General features: G+C 40.7%; 3 protein-coding genes across 5 annotated transcripts; 2 read left to right on the plus strand and 1 right to left on the minus strand.

Moving 5' to 3' along the window:
* Positions 1-39: 39 nt before the first annotated feature.
* LOC108260735 (CD209 antigen-like protein E) lies at positions 40-19,149 on the minus strand. 3 transcript variants are annotated; one of them, XM_053677527.1, is made up of 5 exons: positions 18,949-19,149; positions 16,314-16,529; positions 15,866-15,948; positions 15,635-15,741; positions 40-232 (listed from the first exon to the last, which is right to left on the minus strand). In XM_053677527.1, the coding sequence occupies exons 1-5, from the start codon at positions 19,073-19,075 to the stop codon at positions 85-87; spliced, it is 681 nt and encodes a 226-aa protein (XP_053533502.1). In that variant the 5' UTR covers positions 19,076-19,149; the 3' UTR covers positions 40-84. The 3 variants fall into 3 exon arrangements, with proteins under 3 accessions (XP_053533502.1, XP_053533500.1, XP_053533501.1); XM_053677525.1 differs by having other exon boundaries at positions 15,866-15,990; XM_053677526.1 differs by lacking the exon at positions 40-232 and adding an exon at positions 13,558-15,535 and having other exon boundaries at positions 15,866-15,990.
* Positions 3,786-7,656, plus strand: LOC108260733 (CD209 antigen-like protein E). The gene is made up of 5 exons (XM_017461230.3): positions 3,786-4,013; positions 6,492-6,752; positions 6,839-6,963; positions 7,082-7,188; positions 7,288-7,656. The coding sequence occupies exons 1-5, from the start codon at positions 3,881-3,883 to the stop codon at positions 7,430-7,432; spliced, it is 771 nt and encodes a 256-aa protein (XP_017316719.1). The 5' UTR covers positions 3,786-3,880; the 3' UTR covers positions 7,433-7,656.
* Positions 9,303-13,770, plus strand: LOC108260747 (C-type lectin domain family 4 member M). The gene is made up of 5 exons (XM_053677517.1): positions 9,303-9,668; positions 12,091-12,534; positions 13,142-13,266; positions 13,410-13,522; positions 13,634-13,770. Exons 1-5 carry the CDS (start codon positions 9,521-9,523, stop codon positions 13,743-13,745), a joined length of 942 nt encoding a protein of 313 aa, XP_053533492.1. The 5' UTR covers positions 9,303-9,520; the 3' UTR covers positions 13,746-13,770.
* Positions 19,150-20,822: the final 1,673 nt, after the last annotated feature.

Below are 20,822 nucleotides of genomic sequence, written 5' to 3' on the forward strand. Positions count from 1 at the left end.
ATGAGGATTTTTCAGACACAACACACTGACCTACACAGATAAAAATATCAACTTATTTACTGCTTTTCAATCACATGCAGTAATTCAGATAACGACTGTCTTCTCACAGATCCAAATAAACTGACGACTACAGGGATAATCAGACCAGTTCCAGACAGGATCAGTGTGATCATGAATTACAACACAGTCCTCATGTCCTGCATAACTGTTGGGTTCTCCTTGTCCCCAGAACCTGAAGGAGAGAATCAGAGGATCCGCTGTGTGTTTCTCAGGGCAATGAAGAGTCAGTAACTCATCATCATGAGAAAATATTAGTTCAGTGATTTCTTACCCAGTGTTCAGTGGTGTACCGTCCACCCACTTCCACTCGCCCTCTGTGTCTCCATCACTCAGTCCAATCCAAGCTTTTCTGCTGCTCAGGATTTTACTGATGAACTCCTGTCATTGTAGTAGTAAAATATCAGAATAAATAAGGGTATCGTGCATGTGTTTCGTGGAAAGGGAGGAGTTTCACAGTGAAGGTGGAGGGAGTTACTGAGATGTTCTTCAGCTCACTGTTGAAGGGACTTGTTACTGATGAGACTGTGAATGCTAGGTCTAATTTTGGAGATTAAATACGACTCAAAAACGTGTCTTTGTGTCCATTTCTATCTAGGAGGAGACACTGCATGGAGCAGGTGTTACAGAGTGACTGCAGTGTGTGTGGTGGTGCTGTGTGTTCTCCTGCTGTCTGCCATCACACTGCCGTGGATCAAATTCACCATCCTGAATACAGAAAACAACCAGTTACAGACCAGTTACAACACCCTGACTATAGAGAGAGACCAGTTACAGAAGGTTAGAGAGGAATTCCAGAGGCTTTCTAAACAGGGTGAGTAATACTTTACTACAAAACCGTCACATTAATGAACATCACCTCATAGTTTTAACAATTCATAGTTAAATTCAATATAAAAGAAAGCATATTAGAAACTGCACATAAATGCCCTTGAAATCTGATTCTCAGCTGCACTATCGTCAGAGCTGCTGTTGTAGAAAATTAATCAACACCTTCTCACCAATCACAATTTAAAATGAGTTTATAATGTCTTCTCTAACCAGACTGACTGTAGGAATGTTTTTTTTCAATGTTGAGGCTTAAATAATTGTAATAATTATTCTCCCTTTTTTATTAAAATGGACTGGATCCAGGATTTATTTATTTTAGCTCCAGTGTTTACAACATCTCTACAGAGGAGAAGAGCTGGACTGAGAGCAGAGACTACTGCAGAGAGAGAGGAGCAGACCTGGTGATCATAAACAGCACAGAGGAACAGGTGAGAGAGAGAGAGAGAGAGAGAGAGAGAGAGAGAGAGAGAGAGAGACTGACTCTCATATTAATTCTGATATTGTACTACTACAATGACAGGAGTTCATCAGTAAAATCCTGAGCAGAAGAATCGCTTGGATTGGACTGAGTGACGGAGACACAGAGGGCGAGTGGAAGTGGGTGGACGGTACACCGCTGAACACTGGGTAAGAAATCACTGAACTAATATTTTCTCATGATGATGAGTTACTGACTCTTCATTGCCCTGAGAAACGGATCCTCTGATTCTCTCCTCCAGGTTCTGGAGAAACGGAGAACCCAACAGTCATGCAGGAGATGAGGACTGTGTTGTAACTCGTCAGAAGACTGATCCTGTCTGGAACTGGTCTGATTATCCGTGTGATGTTCAGTTTATTTGGATCTGTGAGAAGACAGTCGTTATCTGAATTACTGCATGTGAATGAAAAGCAGTAAACTAAATGTACATTTTTATCTGTTTAAGTCAGTGAAAAATCCTCAGTACTGTTAATAACCCCACCCCCAAATGATCTTTTCTTATTGCCACGTGTGAAAGCGGTCATTATCAATAAGCATACCAATTATTGCATATTCAATATAAGACAATTAAGAACTACATTTGAACAGTTTATTAAATTATCTGAAATGATGCATTTATAACTATATACAAATAACTATATATACAAATAACTATATATTAATAACTAATATATATACACACAAATAACTATATATATAAATAACATATATACACACAAATAACATATACATTTTATATATATATATATATATATATATATATATATATATATATATATATATATATATATATATAGACAGTACAAGTAATTAACACCATTGTTCTCTCTCACACACAGACGCTATAGACGCTGTGTCAGACGCTACATCACTGTCACGAATCGTGACGGAGCAGAGATAGGACGGATGCAGGTGCAGTATCAACGGTTGTTTATTGGGCGGGTGCGTGGGCGGGTGCGTGGGCGGGTGCGTGGGCGGGTGCGTGGGCGGGTGCGTGGGCGCATTTACTCTTCCTCGTTGTGCGCTGGGAGGCGCGCGGTATATATGCGGACATAATCAGCGTCTAAACTGTTAGCAGCTGAGAGCAATTCAGACCCACGTGAAATCCCAGCCAATGACAGAACAGGGAGGAGACATGACAGAAACATAAACAAAACACACGTGTCCAGATGTCACTACGGTCAACAACGGGAAAGCAGGAGCTCGCGCATTCGCGCTTACAGCACGCTGCTTCAAGGGGGAATCGTGACAATCACCATGTAAAGTTAGTTTAATTGACTAGTTTCCTGGATAAACCTGTTATGGAATTAAATCCCAAATGTAGACATTAATATATTTTTTTGTAGCTGCTGTTATTTCAAGGTTTTTAGAAGTATGTTCGTTATGACATTCCACATGATCAAGGTTGTTAGAAAAAAATTATTACACGAAAATGGACATTGTGAAATAAAATAAATATATATATGATAATAAATCCGGTGTTATTTATTAATTCAATGATTTAACATTTTTTAACCTGTACAGACACACACACACACACACACACACACACACACACACACACACACATATATATATATATATATATATATATATATATATATATATATATATATATATATATATATATTTAGCTGCATTTACTCATTTAATTATTTATGATCATAGGCATATTTATTGAATTCATTTGAACTTAACATGTTTTAAACAATGGACGTGATTTGATATAATTGGTGTCAATGTCATGTCATGTGTACTGTTGAATATTATCACACAAACACTGTTACACAACCAGACCCTGTTAAAAAAAAAAAAAACTCACAACAGTTCCTTGTGTTTCTTTGTTTTTCATTTGAAGTTTTTTTCTGCATACATTATTTTATTAGCTGTGTTATAAAAACAAAAAAACAAAGCAATTATTCTGAATTTTGGCATTCTTAAAAAGAACCACATTTGTCATTTGTCTTGAAACATCTGTCCATACAGTGTAGGTGTGAGTAGAGATGACTAGGCTATATGAGTAGAGACTCAGACATGCTGAGAATGATTGTGAAATGAAACTCGGATCTGTGGAAATGTTGTGTTGCAAATTCATTTAAAGCTGCAGAGGAAAGTGCACAAGACACTTCTGCAAGATACGGGAACAAACCAACTCCTTTACACCACCAAATACAACCTGATAGAAAAGCAGCAGGTGAAAGACCTACAGTAGTCTAATAAAGTCGTCCAAGAATATGACAGGGGCTCAGAACGTGATGAATGAACCCAATGAGAATATAATGAAAGTATGGTGCTTCATTTGATGACAATGCAGCACTTTAAGGAACCGCTTGTGTTCTCTCACTTCCTTTTCTATCTGCAGCATGGTCACTTACACAACACACGACACTCGAGTAAAGCGGCGCAGATGTACAGTCGTATCCTCACACACACACACACACACACACACACACACACACACACACACACACACACACACAGTGATTCAGTGGCTTAGTGTTTTATAGTTTAAAGATGTTTCATTGTAACAGAGGAGATGAAGAGGACATGACGGTGGTCGTCTATAAAATTGCGGATGATTTTAGAGGCTACAACACAGAGCTGGAGAAAGCTGATACCAAGAGTAACCTACAAACTCAACACACAGGTATGCTGAGTATGGGAATATATATATATATATATATATATATATATATATATATATATATATATATATATATATATATATATATATATATATATATATATATATATATACAGTGAGGGAAAAAAGTATTTGATCCCCTGCTGATTTTGTACGTTTGCCCACTGACAAAGAAATGAGCGTTCTATAATTTTAATGGTGGATTTATTTGAACAGTGAGAGAGAATAAGAACAAGAAAATCCAGAAAAACGCATGTCAAAAATGTTATGAATTGATTTGCATTTTAATGAGGGAAATATGTATTTGACCCCTCTGCAAAACATGACTTGGTACTTGGTGGCAAAACCCTTGTTGGCAATCACAGAGGTCAGACGTTTCTTGTAGTTGGCCACCAGGTTTGCACACATCTCAGGAGGGATTTTGTCCCACTCCTCTTCGCAGATCTTCTCCAAGTCATTAAGGTTTCGAGGCTGACGTTTGGTAACTCGAACCTTCAGCTCCCTCCACAGATTTTGTATGGGACTAAGGTCTGGAGACTGGCTAGGCCACTCCAGGACCTTAATGTGCTTCTTCTTGAGCCAATCCTTTGTTGCCTTGGCCGTGTGTTTTGGGTCATTGTCATGCTGGAATACCCATCCACGACCCATTTTCAATGCCCTGGCTGAGGGAAGGGGTTTCTCACCCAAAATTTGACGGTACATGGCCCCGTCCATCGTCCCTTTGATGCGGTGACGTTGTCCTGTCCCCTTAGCAGAAAAACACCCCCAAAGCATAATGTTTCCACCTCCATGTTTGATGGTGGGGATGGTGTTCTTGGGGTCATAGGCAGCATTCCTCCTCCTCCAAACACGGCGAGTTGAGTTGATGCCAAAGGGCTCCATTTTGGTCTCATCTGACCTCAACACTTTCACCCAGTTGTCCTCTGAATCATTCAGATGTTCATTGGCAAACTTCAGCAGGCATGTATATGTGCTTTCTTGAGCAGGGGGACCTTGCGGGCACTGCAGGATTTCAGTCCTTTACGGCGTAGTGTGTTACCAATTGTTTTCTTGGTGACTATGGTCCCAGCTGCCTTGAGATCATTGACAAGATCCTCCCGTGTAGTTCTGGGCTGATTCCTCACTGTTCTCATGATCACTGCAACTCCACGAGGTGAGATCTTGCATGGAGCCCCATACCGAGGGAGATTTTGTGTTTCTTCCATTTGCGAATAATCGCACCAACTGTTGTCACCTTCTCACCAAGCTGCTTGGCAATGGTCTTGTAGCCCATTCCAGACTTGTGTAGGTCTACAATCTTGTCCCTGACATCCTTGGAGAGCTCTTTGGTCTTGGCCATGGTGGAGAGTTTGGAATCTGATTGATTGATTGCTTCTGTGCAAGATGAGATTAGGAGCACTCCCTTTAAGAGTGTGCTCCTAATCTCAGCTCATTACCTGTATAAAAGACACCTGGGAGCCAGAAATCTTTCTTATTGAGTGGGTGTCAAATACTTATTTCCCTCATTAAAATGCAAATCAATTTATAACATTTTTGACAGGCGTTTTTCTGGATTTTCTTGTTGTTATTCTGTCTCTCACTGTTCAAATAAACCTACCATTAAAATTATAGAACGATCATTTCTTTGTCAGTGGGCAAACGTACAAAATCAGCAGAGGATCAAATACTTCTTTCCCTCACTGTATATTATAACACCCATTGATAACCTTGAATAAATGTATACAAGGTGATCAGTGGGTGTGCATTTCTCACTCTGTCTTTTTTCAGTAAGTTTGGCAACAGTGTCGTGTGTGATGCATGCGATTGCAGTGTTTCCTGTTCAAGTTCATCGCAACCTTGCGACAGCTTCCCGATCGAGCCATGAAAATGATTTCAATACTTTATTCAAAGGCATTATTAAAGGCTATCTGAGAAAAATATATATAATATAAACTAAGCATAAAATACACTAATATTGGCACCCTTGGTAGATATGAAAAAAAATTGTGTTCGTGTAACCTTTTGACCTTTTGTTGAAAACATTCACAAAAATACTCTGCTGTCATGGATATCAAAGAATTGCAGCCACAACACAGGTTTATTTAAAAAAAAAAAATGTTGTTAAATATAGGTGTGCAACAGTTATTGGAACCGATTTAGTCAATACACTGTGCTAGCTCCCTTTGCCAAGATAACAGCTCTGAGTGTTCTCCTATAACGCCTGATGAGGTTGGAGAATACATGACAAGGGATCTGAGAGCGTTCCTAGATACAGAATCTCTCCAGATCCTTCACATTTCGAGGTCCACGCTGGTGGACTCTCCTCTTCAGTTCACCCCACAGGTTTTCTATGGGGTTCAGGTCAGGGGACTGGGATGGTTTTGATTTTGTGGTCAGTAAACCATTTCTGTGTTGATTTTGATGATGTTTTGATGATGTCCCTATAAATGTTCAGAGAATGCAAGAAATACATGTACTTCTGTGTCCAATCCCCTCCTACAGGACTCAATACTGTATGGAGCAGATGTTTCACACTGACCGCAGTGTGTGTGCTCCTGCTGTGTGTTCTCCTGCTGAGTGCCATCACAGTGCTGTGGATCCAATTCACCAGCCTGAACACAGAAAATAACCAGTTACAGACCAGTTACAACAACCTGCCTATAGAGGGAGACCAGTCACAGACCAGTTACAACACCCTGACTAGAGAGAGAGACCAGTTACTGCAGGAGAGATTAGAACTGCACAGTGCACTATTAAAACTTGGTATGTGAATATTGTACACATGTTGAGTGTTAAAAACTGATGACTAGATCATTCTCTGATGTTCATATTTAAATACTCTAAACTAGGATGGAGATTTTTCAACTCGAGTGTTTACAACATTTCTACTGAAATGAAGAGCTGGACTGAGAGCAGAGACTACTGCAGAGAGAGAGGAGCAGACCTGGTGATCATAAACAGCAAAGAGGAACAGGTGAGAGAGAGAGAGAGAGAGAGAGAGAGAGAGAGAGAGAGAGAGAGAGAGAAATAGAGACTGAGACTGAGAGACTGACTCTCATATTAATTTTGATATTGTACTACTACAATGACAGGAGTTCATCAGTAAAATCCTGGGCAGAAGAAAAGCTTGGATTGGACTGAATGACAGAGACAGAGAGGGCGAGTGGAAGTGGGTGGACGGTACACCGCTGAACACTGAGTAAGAAATCACTGAACTAATATTTTCTCATGATGATGAGTTACTGACTCTTCATTGCCCTGAGAAACACACAGCGGATCCTCTGATTCTCTCCTTCAGGTTCTGGGGACAAGGAGAACCCAACGGTGCTGCAAGAGAGGACTGTGTTATAATTCGTGATTACACTGATCCTGTCTGGAACTGGTCTGATTATCCCTGTAGTCGTCAGTTTATTTGGATCTGTGAGAAGACAGTCGTTATCTGAATTACTGCATGTGATTGAAAAGCAGTAAATAAGTTGATATTTTTATCTGTGTAGGTCAGTGTGTTGTGTCAGTTGCTGATTACAGGTAATGAAGTTTGGACAGCATGTTGTTTGTTTGTTTGTTTATGCTGTAAGGTCCTACTTATGTTTATTACTATTTACTATTTTCACTCTTAACTTGTTTGTCAATAAATTCTTTATCAAATTAAAGTACGAACGAAGAATGATTATCACTCGTTATTTATTGGTTGATTTAGTTTGATTTATTTTGAATATTGGTAACATTTGGTAAAATGATTAATGACAGCATAGTGTGTTTCAGTTTTTACTGCTTTCACCAGTCACAGAGCACGTTTACTGGCATGAAAGGATATAATTTTTACACATTTCTTTATCTTGATCCACTATGTACACCTTATTTTAGACCTGAAAAAAAAATATGGTGATAACAGGAGCTCTTCAGCACAGGTAAAGCTAAACCTCCTTCAGCCTACTGTCATGCCATCCTCTTTCCAGTAGAGGTCGTGCTCTCCAAACACTGCGTTTTACAAGAGGCCTAATTACTTGTTGGTGTGTGTATGTGTTTTTTTTTTCACTTCAGTTTTTCAATTCAGTGTAATATAAACCCTCAGCAATGCTGGTAAAATGTATTTAGTCTTGTGTGTGTGTGTGTGTGTGTGTGTGTGTGTGTGTGTGTGTGTGTGAGAGAGAGAGAGAGAGTGCATGTGTGTATGTGTGTGTATGTATATATGTGTGTGCGTATGAGAGCGATAGAGAGTGAGAGAGAGAGAGAGTGTGTGTGTGTGTATATGTGTGTGTGTATATATGTGTTTATATGTGTGACAGATAAGGACAGAGAGAGACCCTTATTTATTCTCATATTTTATATAAATAAATAAATATATTAAATGTATTTAGTCTTTAAGGTGTGTGTGTATGTGTCAGAGAGGGGTGTGTGTGTGTGAGACTGAGAGAGAGGGAGAGAGTGTGTGTATATGTGTGTGTGTGAGAGAGAGAGGGAGAGAGAGAGGGAGAGAGTGTGTATGTGTGTGTGTGTGTGTGAGAAAGAGGGAGAAGGAGAGAGTGCGGGAGAGAGTGTGTGTGTGTGTGTGTGTGTGTGTGAGAGAGAGAGAGAGAGTGTGTCTATATGTATGTGTGTGTGTGTGAGAGAGAGAGAGTGTGTATATATGTATGTGTGTGTGTGAGAGAGAGGGAGACAGAGAGAGAGCGAGGGAGTGTGTGTATGTGTATGTGTGTGTGTGTGTGTGTGTGTGTGTGTGAGAGAGAGAGAGAGGGAGAGAGACATGCTGCTCTGTGATTGGTGGGAGATTGTGTTAGATACACTGATATGTCGAACAGGAAGATGAGTTTGTGTAACAGAGCTTGATATAAATGAGATTAGTTTTTATACTCTTTTCTTTTAATCGTAGTTGTGACTATGGCTGTAGGAAACAAATTTAAAACCAGAATAACACAGACGTGGAAAGTGGGGCTCAGAAATGAACGATACACTGATGTTTATTTTCAAATACACAGACACGCCGCAGTGTAACACTGAAACGAGCTCATAATGTTTTGAAACAAATGAAATGCATTCTGGATTAAGTACAAATGTTTCTTATCTGTATTTCTGTACTTTTGTATTTCTGTATTTGGCTGTGCCTGAGATCTGATCTTGCATAAGAAGGCTCACGTCTTCTTTAAAAGGAAATCTCTAGAAGTAATTTACTGCAGGAACATGTCCACTGATTCATATGAAGTCATTAAAACTCCTAGAAACGAACCTCATAAGTGGGAATCAACAAAACTAAACATTACGCGACTAGAGCCCGATACATAGGACAACATTGTTTGGAGGTACATAAATGTTTTAAGGGGTTAACAAGACCAATTATGGAATCGATTTGGGCATGAGCACTGCAGTTCTGTTATCTTCATCTTTCATCACAGGAAGCCCCGGCTCTTCACTTCCTTTACTGACAGCAACAAGTTTATTTAAGCTCATATAGTGTACGACAAACTCGAGTAAAGCGACGCAGCTGTACAGTCGTGTTCTCGGTGTTTTAGCGAATCGTTTCCATTTTAGAAATGTTTCATTCATTCAAGAAGGAGCTGAAGAGCGACGATGACGAGGACGTGACGGTGGTCATCTATACACTCGCAGACGATTCTGAAGGCTACGACACCGTGACGGAGGACGCCAGGACAAAGAGCAACCAACAAATTCAACACACAGGTACACAAGATTTAAAGTTGGCCTAATAAACACACATGAGGTGAGTGGAAGGGAGGAAGGGAGGGAGAGAGAGAGAGAGAGAGAGAGAGAGAGAGAGAGAGAGAGAGAGAGAGAGAGAGAGAGAGAGAGCGAGAGAACTTTTGTATTTCTGTATTTGGAACATTTCTGTACGTTGTAATGAAATTTACATTGCTGTACTTTATATTAGTGGATATTTGTTAGTTTTGTTGTCCTGGATGTACAAATTCAGCCCCAGACTTTGTTGTATTTTTAACATCCTCCCCCTAGGGTGTGGATCTGGATAATTAGGGTGGCTTGCATGAAATTCATGACACTGTAAGGGTTTGAGCATATCATGGGCTAGGCTCCAGCACCTCTCCTCAGCTCCTTGGACACTGCATCTTACCCGCTTAGCTTCATGACTCTAGTACCTCCTTTACAGATTAAGTTGGTTCGCCTTCAATGTCCAGGGGTGCTTGGGGGTGGTGGGAGTATGCCTTCTACGAGGGGACCTGGAGTGACTGGTTTGAGGAGAGAAACATGAAAGGAGGTGGCTGGGTGACTGTGACATGGTGGTTCTCGTTTGCACGTGAAGTCGTTTATTCCTTGGAGGACTTCCTTGGAGGACTACATCCCATGGATGTAGCGATGGGACAACTTTTGGCTTCCCTCCATGACCCATATGTTTCTGGAAAAGAGCCATGCCCAATCACCTGGTTCATATATGGGTGTCTCTCCATACCATCTGTCTGCAAATTTCTTGTTTACTTGAGCTGCATTGGTTCTCTAGATGTTTGTGGGCTTGTTCCTGTAACTGCTCTCGTCAGCTGGAACTAGCTGGCTACGATGGGTAAGTCAGTAGGTTTGGTGTTCCATGGGAACAGAGGCTGCTGGTAAGCCAGGACACATTGGAAGGGTGTGAGGTTTGTTGCGGAATGCCTCAGGGAGTTTTGGGAGTACTCAGCCCTTGGGAGGAATCGTGCCCAGTCCTCCTGAATGCCCATAGAAAGAGCCGATCTCCAGCTTGGCCCTTTCCTTTTGGCCTTTGCTTAGCTTAGCATACTCGGGATGTCAACTGAACCCCCGGTCACTCACTATGTCTTCTGGAGATGACAAAGTGTTGAACACATGCTCTAAAACTATTTCAGCCATTTCAAAGTCCGATGGCAATATGGGCAGAGGAAAATCCAGGCAAAGGGTTTTGGAAAATCGCTCCACAATCATCATGATAACTGTTTTATTCTGAGATGGGGGAAGGTTGGTTAAGAAGTCTATGGCTATGTACGACCATGGTCTTTGGGGTATTTGTACTGGGATGAGCTTGCCTGTGGGGAAAGTGTGTGGTACTTTGGCTTTATCACAAACTGAGCATGAAGCGATGAACCATTGAATGACTTGTAACATCCATGGCCACCAGTATTTGCCTTGAAGCAGTTGGTGGGTTTTGTGAGTACCAGGGAGTACCAGTACCGTGGCCGGGGAGGTGCGAGCCCATGTGATCAATTTGTCCAGAAGGGAAGAGGGCATAAACTTCTTTTTGGTTTTCAGCTGGACACTGAGGGAGAGTCCTCACTCCCCAAACACCTTCAATCTCCCTGTCTCTCGGTATTAAGGTAACTTTGTCTTGAGAGTTTCCAGAATGCTTTATCCAATTCAGCAATTGATGATTGTTTATCTTGGAGTCTCAAGGTACAACGTACGCTTTCATCGCAGTCCTGAGCTTTAAATACTGTTCATAAAGAAGGGTTAGGATTAGGGTTAGGGAGTATCCTGTTTGAACATCCTGGAAAGTGTGTACTCCATTACAATCAAATTGCATGCATTACACATTTTACACATATTTCACTTTGCCCATTTTCATGAAGAGCTTCAGCTTACACCAAGGTTGTGGCATAAATTAAACTCTTCTTCGTTTGGCTTCTGATGTACAAATTTTAAATTCGATTCCCGCCGGGAACCTTGTGCCCGTGGTGCGGGGGTTTCCTCCGGGTACTCCAGTTTCCTCTCCCAGTCCAAAGACATGCATGGTAGGCTGATTGGCGTGTCTAAAGTGTCCGTAGTGTATGAATGTGAATGTGTATGTGATTGGGTGGACTGGCACCCTGTCCAGGGTGTACCCCGCCTTGTGCCCGATGCTTCCTGGGATAGGCTCCAGGTTTCCCCGTGACCCTGAAGAAGGAGTAAGCGGTTGAAGATGGATGGATGTTAAATATATGTTAAATAAATAACCTAAGTAGTGGCTTGGCAGTTAAAGCTCTGGGTTACTGATCGGATCGGTTCAAGCCCCAGCCCTTAACCCTCTCTGCTCCAGGGCCTGACCCCAGCTTACTGACATGCTGGAGTATGCGAAAAAAAGAATTTCCCTGTGCGTATGTATGTATATGTGATCAATAAAGACTCATTATGATTCATTTATTTTCAGTTACAGGAATCCACCGTGGAGGGAATAAATGTTACACACTGACTGCAGTGTGTGTGGTGCTGCTGTGTGTTCTCCTACTGACTGCCGTCGCGGTGCTGTGGATCCGATTCAACAACCTGACTACAGAAAGCAACCCGTTACAGCAGTTACAGACCAGTTACAACAACCTGACTAAAGAGAGAGACCAGTTACAGACCAGTTACAACACCCTGACTAAAGAGAGAGACCAGTTACAGACCAGTTACAACACCCTGACTAAAGAGAGAGACCAGTTACAGACCAGTTACAACACCCTGACTAAAGAGAGAGACCAGTTACAGACCAGTTACAACACCCTGTCTAAAGAGAGAGACCAGTTACAGACCAGTTACAACACCCTGACTATAGAGAGAGACCAGTTACAGAATAAAAACAATGAATTTCAAAAGAAATTGGAGAATTTGGGTGAGTACATGCAAACTGTCTGTCTGATCTCTGAGATATTTTGGTCACTTAATTAACATGCCTCAAACGACAGTATTCAGAACAGATCCCAAATACCTGATGCTATTACAACTATCCAATTAGGTTATTAATCACTTTCAGATAAGATATGTCCAGATCAAATCATTTGAAGTCATGGGCTCCATTTCGCTTGTAAAGTACAAAATCACCTAGAGACAGTATGTGGAGTTATGAAATAACTAAAGTTTTGAGATTTGCATTCTTGGTCCTCTTATAGGGAAAGTAATTAGGATTCAGTGCTCTAAACCTCTTTACCTCTGTCTCTCCATCAATGTTTATTATCTTCTTTATGGCTGATCTTATAAGCTACCTTTGCACTTTTATAAAGCCCAAATGAATTCTGGGACATGGTAATAGTGTAGGAAAATGATTTGTATGAGAGATTTAAAAAAAATAAAAAAATAAAAAAATAAAAATGATTTCCTGTTTAACTCTTCCACATTCATAGCACTGAGATATGTTGGCTCCAGAGTGACTTAAAATGTAAATCCATTTTGAAACCAAGTATTTAAATACATATATTTAAATTTCTTGGCGTTTACTATAGGATGGATATCCTTTACCTCAAAGCTTTACTACATCTCCACTGAGAAGAAGAGCTGGACTGAGAGCAGAGAGGACTGCAGAAAGAGAGGAGCAGACCTGGTGATCATAAACAGCAAAGAGGAGCAGGTAGATATGCATGGTTAAGCGTTGTCTTAGTTATAAAACAGCCTTAAACTCTGCGTGTGTGTGCAGATTACGTAACCAGCACACAGTTTCTACATTATATTCACTTTAGCACCATGCTAATCAGGTTTCTAACACCTCAACAGGAGTTTGTGGATAATGTGAGCGAAAACAAGTGTTACGGAGTTTATATCGGTTTAACCAACCGTGATAATGAAGGAGTGTGGAAATGGGTGGACGGAACATCAATGACCACTGCGTAAGAGACTGTACATTCATATACATTACACAGGATTGTACATTAATATTCATTGGGCTTTTATTCATTTACTCAGTGTGTCCAGGGCAATAAACTTTTTCTCTTTTCTAGGTACTGGTCATCTTTAAATGGAATTAGAGATATCGATGACTGTGTTATAAACCGGTATAATGGATGGTTTGACAGACCCTGCACTGAAACTTACTACTGGATCTGCGAATAACTTGTCTCCAGTAACAACATAAGACCATCATTACAATGACACACATATACGTATAGCAACTATAACCATACTATTGCATTAATGTTTGATGTTTTTGTTGTATGAGTAAAAACAAAATGCGCTTGATGTATTATTGAGTCCATCTGAGTGTTTAGGAGTGTTTAAGAAGTCGTCCATTGCTGTTTCACCGAGATATAAATAAGAGGTGACAGAGGCCAACATCCCTTAGTCGTCGATCCACATGAGGAAGATAAGAGAAACGGAATGAAAAAGTGTATTGACCTTCATAAATCAGCTATAATAATATTAGCTATTGTTAACGATAAGAATAAACAATGAAAATGCCTAATACTTCTGCATCTGGTTTTACTTGACCTCTCTGATCACCATACAGGCAGCTTTATCTGAGGGTGTTTTCAGACCTGTAGATCTGTGCTTTGTTTCTAAAACTGGGACATGGTCAACATTGTGAAATGTGTGGCCTGGCTTGAGTTATTCTGTAATTTTAGACTTTTTTTTAACCTCTTAGACCAGGGGTGTCCAATCTTATCCGGAAAGGGCCGGTGTGGGTGCAGGTTTTCATTCCAACCCATCAGGAGGCACACCTGATTCCACCTGTTTAATCTTTGCTTTCAATAGACTCAGGTGTGGCTCCTGCTTGGTTGGAACGAAAACCTGCACCCACACCGGCCCTTTCCGGATTAGACTGGACACCCCTGTCTTAGACTGACTGGTTTTCGGCGGAACAGATCAAGGCTCTCCTTAGTAAAGGAATCATCAACTCAAAAGTAACAGAACCCAACAGAAACGAACACTTTTCGGCTTTGGGTGCTGCTGAGCTCGGCTCTCTTCACTGCAAGACACGGTCTCATTGTATAAATAGGACCACGTTAATCATATGAATTAGATCACATGCTGTGAAATAAGTGTGCATTTAACCAGGTGAACCTAGATTATGTGGGGGCTAAAAAAAAATGCATGCTGCCCTTCCTACATATTATTGCAATATAAAGGTTATTTTCACAGCTAGAATACACGACTGACAGAGTGAATCTAAAAGAGTCCTTTTGTTCCCTCTGTCTCATCATGACTTTATAAAGTCTGTTTTTTTTTGTGGCAGCGAGTCAGCAAACTCTTGTGTATAACACAACCTGTGAAAATCTTCATTTTCACTCATGTGTTCTAACCGGTGCTGCTTTAATAAACACTCCTTTAAAACCAGACACACGTAAAAGTGTAAGATCAGAGACTTTTATACATTATTTTCAAAAGTTTCTCTAAAAAACAAACAAACCTCAATTAGTCTGTTACCAAGTTCAGAAAACTAATTAACATCTGATAGGAACTTAGTATATTTCCAATATATTATTAATCACTGCTTGATTTGGCTTAATTTAACAGTGTGACTCATTATTCAACAGGTAACAGAATAGCACTGGAGCGAGCACACACTGTTATTTTGCATGTTCATTTAAAAAACACACACACACACACAGCATGGAAAATCAGTTCAGAAAGAAAATCAGGTGACATCATGGTGGTGACAGAGTTACTAACAGTAATGAGGATTTTTCAGACACAACACACTGACCTACACAGATAAAAATATCAACTTATTTACTGCTTTTCAATCACATGCAGTAATTCAGATAACGACTGTCTTCTCACAGATCCAAATGATCTGACGACTACAGGGATAATCAGACCAGTTCCAGACAGGATCAGTGTGATCATGAATTACAACACAGTCCTCATTTGCAGCACCGTTGGGTTCTCCTTTTCTCCAGAACCTGAAGGAGAGAATCAGAGGATCCGCTGTGTGTTTCTCAGGGCAATGAAGAGTCGGTAACTCATCATCATGAGAAAATATTAGTTCAGTGATTTCTTACCCAGTGTTCAGCGGTGTACCGTCCACCCACTTCCACTCGCCCTCTCTGTCTCCGTCACTCAGTCCAATCCAAGCTTTTGTTCTGCTCAGGATTTTACTGATGAACTCCTGTCATTGTAGTAGTAAAATATCAGAATAAATAAGGGTCTCTCTTGCTGTGTCTTTATCTCTCTCTCTCTCTCTCTCTCTCTCTCTCTCTCTCTCTCTCTCTCTCTCTCTCTCTCTCTCTCACCTGTTCCTCTTTGTTGTTTATGATCACCAGGTCTGCTCCTCTCTCTCTGCAGTCCTTTCTGCTCTCAGTCCAGCTCTTCTCCTCTGTAGAGATGTAGTAAACACTGGAGCTAAAATAAATAAATCCTGGATCCAGACCATTTTAATGAAAAAAGGGAGAATAATTATTACAGTTTTTTAAGCCTCAACATTGAAAAAGTGTACATTCGTACACTCAGTCTGGTTAGAGAAGACATTATAAACTCATTTTAAATTGTGATTGGTGAGAAGGTGTTGATTAATTTTCTACAACAGCAGCTCTGATAATAGTGCTGCTGAGAATCAGATTTAAAGGGCATTTATGTGCAGTTTCTAATATGTTTTCTTTTATATTAAATGTAACTATGAATTGTTAAAACTATGACGTGATGTTCATTAATGTGACGGTTTTGCAGTAAAGTATTACTCACCCTGTTTAGAAAGCTTCTGGAGTTCCTCTCTAACCTTCTGTAACTGGTCTCTCTCTATAGTCAGGGTGTTGTAACTGGTCTGTAACTGGTTGTTTTCTGTAGTCAGGTTGTTGAATCGGATCCACAGCACCGTGACGGCAGTCAGCAGGAGAACACACAGCAGCACCACACACACTGCAGTCACTCTGTAACACCTGCTCCATGCAGTGTCTCCTCCTAGAGGGAAATGGACACAGAGACATGTCTGTTTTTATTTCTTAAAATGTGTGTTTAGGATTTTGAATCATACTATACTCACTCACAGACCATGGCCGAATTATTATGTACACCTGAACACCCTTACAGGGTCAATGACACAATTATTCCATCAGCCAATCATGTGGCAGAAGCACAGTGCATTCAATCATGCAGAAACAGGTCAAGAGTTCAGTTAATGTTCACATCAAACATAGAATGGGTTGGGTGATATGATCTCAGTCATTTTGACCGTGGCATTGTTGCTGATGCCAGATACCAGAGGGGCGGCTGGGGGTCAGGTGGTAGAGCGGGCTGTCCACTAATCGGAGGGTTGGTGGTTCGTTTCCCGGACCACATGACTCCACATGCTGAAGTGTCCTTGGGCAAGACACTGAACCTCAAGATGCTCCCGATAGCAAGAAAGCGCCTTGCATATCAGCTCTACCACCATTGGTATGTGAGTGTGTGTGTGTGTGAATGGGTGAATGAGACACAGTGTAAAGTGCTTTGGAACTGTTAAGGTTAAAAAAGTGCTATATAAGTGCAGACCATTTACCATGTTGTGAGAAGTCACAGTCTAAAAAGTACACTCAGTGGCCATTTTACTGGCTTTTCATCACAAGAGACACAGCCTCAATCTTTAAGTCTACAGCTAGAAAGCTATTAGTTCAGTCAGGCTTTTTGTTAATCGCTTTTCACTTCAGTAACGAGGCAGATCTGGAGGGGTCATGGGCACACAAAGAGTTCTGTAAAGGTTTCTGTAAAGCTGCTATATAAATAAAATTGAATGGAATTGTAATAATCAGAAACATGGTGTCGTGATATGTCCTGATGCAGAAAGGATTTACTGTTCCAGCCCAAAGTGTTTAATTCATTCAGTGTTTTATTATACCACAGAATTTATAATTATGTTGAATGTTTTGTAATGATTGCGAAGAAAAGCTCCACTTATCACTTACATTATAGCAGCTATAAATTATTGTTCCCTCACCGTACACTTTCTTCTCTCTCTTGAAGTTAAAAAGACAAAACAATTGCAGCTTGGCATGTTACTGGGAAGCTGCAAAGTTTTTCTCCATTCACCCATTTTCTGTACCGCTTATCCTACACAGGGTCTCGGGGGACTCAGGGTCCAAGGTGGGGGACACGCTGAATGGTGCTAACGTGCAAATGTGCTAACCGCTAAGCCACTGTGCTCCCACAAAGCTTTTCTGTGTTACAGCTTTACAGCTAACAGTTACACAGTGGAAGCTTGCTTTTAATGTACCGTATGGAGCTAATGCGATCCTTGCCATATCCAGTATATTGATGCATCCTGAGCAGCTTCATCACTGCCTGGTTTGGAAATCGCACCATTGCAGATCGCAAGACCCTGCAGCGGATCGTGAGGACAGCTGAGAAGATCATCGGGGTCTCTCTTCCCTCTATCGTATACATTTACACCACCCTAAATGACCTCTGCTCTTAGTGGTGGCATCAAACCACAAATAAAACCAAAGTCAGATGTTGCTGCTGCTGCTGATGGCTGTGAATGTTCACTTGGAGAACTGATAGAAGGCAGATTACTGTAGGCCTATCTGTGTAAACTGGCGAGCAAAAGTCGTCAATAGAAAATGGACTAGCTTTAGCATAGCTTTTGTGTCTCTCGCTCTGCATATGCGATTTAACTGCATCGATTCCCACTGTATAGTATTTAAATATTTATAGTACAGTGTGCAGTGAGCTTCACGGTCATTCACCGACACCGGTCTTAGCGGGTGTATCTGCTTTTCTCCAGCTAATCTGGGTTCAATTTAGGTGGATGGAGCCTGCTTATGCCAAAGGTAGATGAATCACATGTTCCTGCATCGTACGAGCGACCAACCCAGAATAACGCGTGCAGAGCAAGGTGTCAGGTGTTTTTGTTGTTTGTTTGTTTTTTTTATTACGTAAATGACACAAAAACAAGTTCATTAATAAATCTGTCAAAGAAAAAGAGCTGGCAGAGAGCACAACACAGGGATAATCCAGAATCATAATCTGAAAAGCAAGTGAGGGTCAAAACTAGAAGAAGTCACTGAACGATAAAAACAAGGCCTGGACGCAACAGACAAATCGTGTGATAAGACAGAAACAACAGAGTAGAAATAACGTAACTAATTTGGTTGAGACGCAGAAGAGGTGAACACATCAGGGTAATCAGCCAGTGTCATGACAGGACTAAGAGAGAAACAAGAGCACATGGAATAACATAAACAAAAGCACTCGAACTGGACCTTCTTGAGCTTCTCTCTTCCTTCTGTGGGACCTCTAACAGTGTCGGCATTCTCATAGTTCTCCACCAGCCCACTCTAATCTGTAAAAGCATGAACTGCATGTAGTTACACTTTTGTTTCTACATGCAACCCTAAACACTTACTATGATCTGTGTTTAGGTCCTTCCTTGTGTCTTGGGTTTCGAGGTCGGGGTCATGACCTCTAACAGCGTCTACACTCTCATAGATATCCACCACAATTTCCATTTCCTCAGTAGAACGCTGAAGCATCTCTAATCTATAAAAGACTCACTAACACCACTAACCGCATGTGTGTGTGAGCACGAGCGAACGGCTGCACTTCCTTACTAGTGTACACTGAAAATAAATGCACTGCTGTCAGTAAAGGAGGTCAGAGGAAGTTAAACATTAGGGCAGGGCCATCAGTGTCTTCACGTGGTCAAAGTGTGAAGACATTTGAGCTGCAATTCTTATACATACCGTAGATGTTCTATACTGTAGATGTAAAGTCCAGCAGTAATATATAAATCTCAAAATCCCATTGTTGTGTTATAATGACGTATACATTGCACTAATTCATTATATTTTTGTTCCTCATAACATCATTAGACAAAGCTTTTAGGCTTTTTTACCTGCTGCATTTAAGATGAATTTATATATCTACAGCAGTTTGAAGTCTCGTCGTATGAATTAGTTGATATGTTCCTGCAGTGGATCTTGTATTATTTGTACTGTAGATTTACTTTTTATTTTAAGAAGCTTTTTTATGTAGTTTTACTGTGATGTTGCAAGACACAAGTTCCACTGATCTAAGATCAGCGTTAACCCCTGCTCTCTTTCACACATCAGTAGGTGAAAAGGTCACAGCAGCAACCACATTGAAGTACACAGGGTGTGTACACACACACGCACACACTCACTCACTCACTCACATAAACACACACACACACACACAGCCATGCAATGGAGGGCAGGACATTTATTTAATATTCACTTTGTAACAGTAATTATTATAAATTTTTTTTTACTGTCGTGCTGTTTTTTAAAATTATTAATTTCAAGAGAGAGAGAGAGAGAGAGAGAGAGAGAGAGAGAGAGAGAGAGAGAGAAATAGAGAAGCTGCTGTGGGAAGAACAGTTTAAAGCTTTGAGAACAGGAACTAACTTGTTTTGAATACGTTACACAACATTAAACTTAACTATAAAACTTAAAAAACAAAATGGTGTCCTTTCATTGAAAAAAAAAGCTAACAACAAATGGAAGATGAGAATGGAAGATGAGTAATGAATGTGTGGCTAGAGGAAAATAATCACGTTTGTGGTGCTAACACTAACTCTGCTTAGCATCAGGCCGGACACATGACCATCACACGCATGTGTACTTGTTGAACGTCCCATTACAGATGTAGTCCCTCTTTGCCGTTATAATAAGCTCCACTCTTCTGAGACGCTTTTCTACTAGATTTTTGGGGTGTGGCTGTGGGGATTTGTGTTCATTCAGGTACAAGAGCGTTAATGAGGCCAAGCACTGACGTTGTGTGAGAAGGTCTGGAGCGCAGTCGGTGTTCCAGTTCATCCCAAAGGTGTTCAATGGGGTTGAGATCAAGGTTCTGTGCAAGACACTCAAGTTCTTCCACTCAAACCCTGGTAAGCCATCTTCATGGAGCTCGCATTGTGCACAGGGGCATTGTGATGCTGGAATAGGTTTGGGCCGCTTGGCTCCAGTGATTGGAAATTGCAATGCTAGAACATACGGAGACTATGCCACCCTGAGGAAGCAGGGGAAACAACCCAAATAAAAGCACACAACTACAATCCACTATATATATATATATATATATATATATATATATATATATATATATATATATATATATATATATAGTGGATTGTAGTTGTGTACTAGCAGTAAGTTAACAATAACTTACTAGCAGGAGTGCATTAATATAGAAATGCCATGCAGCTGGAACTACTGCAGATCTGCTGTTATAGAAAATTATTCAGTATCTTCTGACCAA

Source organism: Ictalurus punctatus, chromosome 29, assembly GCF_001660625.3.
Source record: "Ictalurus punctatus breed USDA103 chromosome 29, Coco_2.0, whole genome shotgun sequence".
Lineage (NCBI taxonomy): Eukaryota > Metazoa > Chordata > Actinopteri > Siluriformes > Ictaluridae > Ictalurus > Ictalurus punctatus.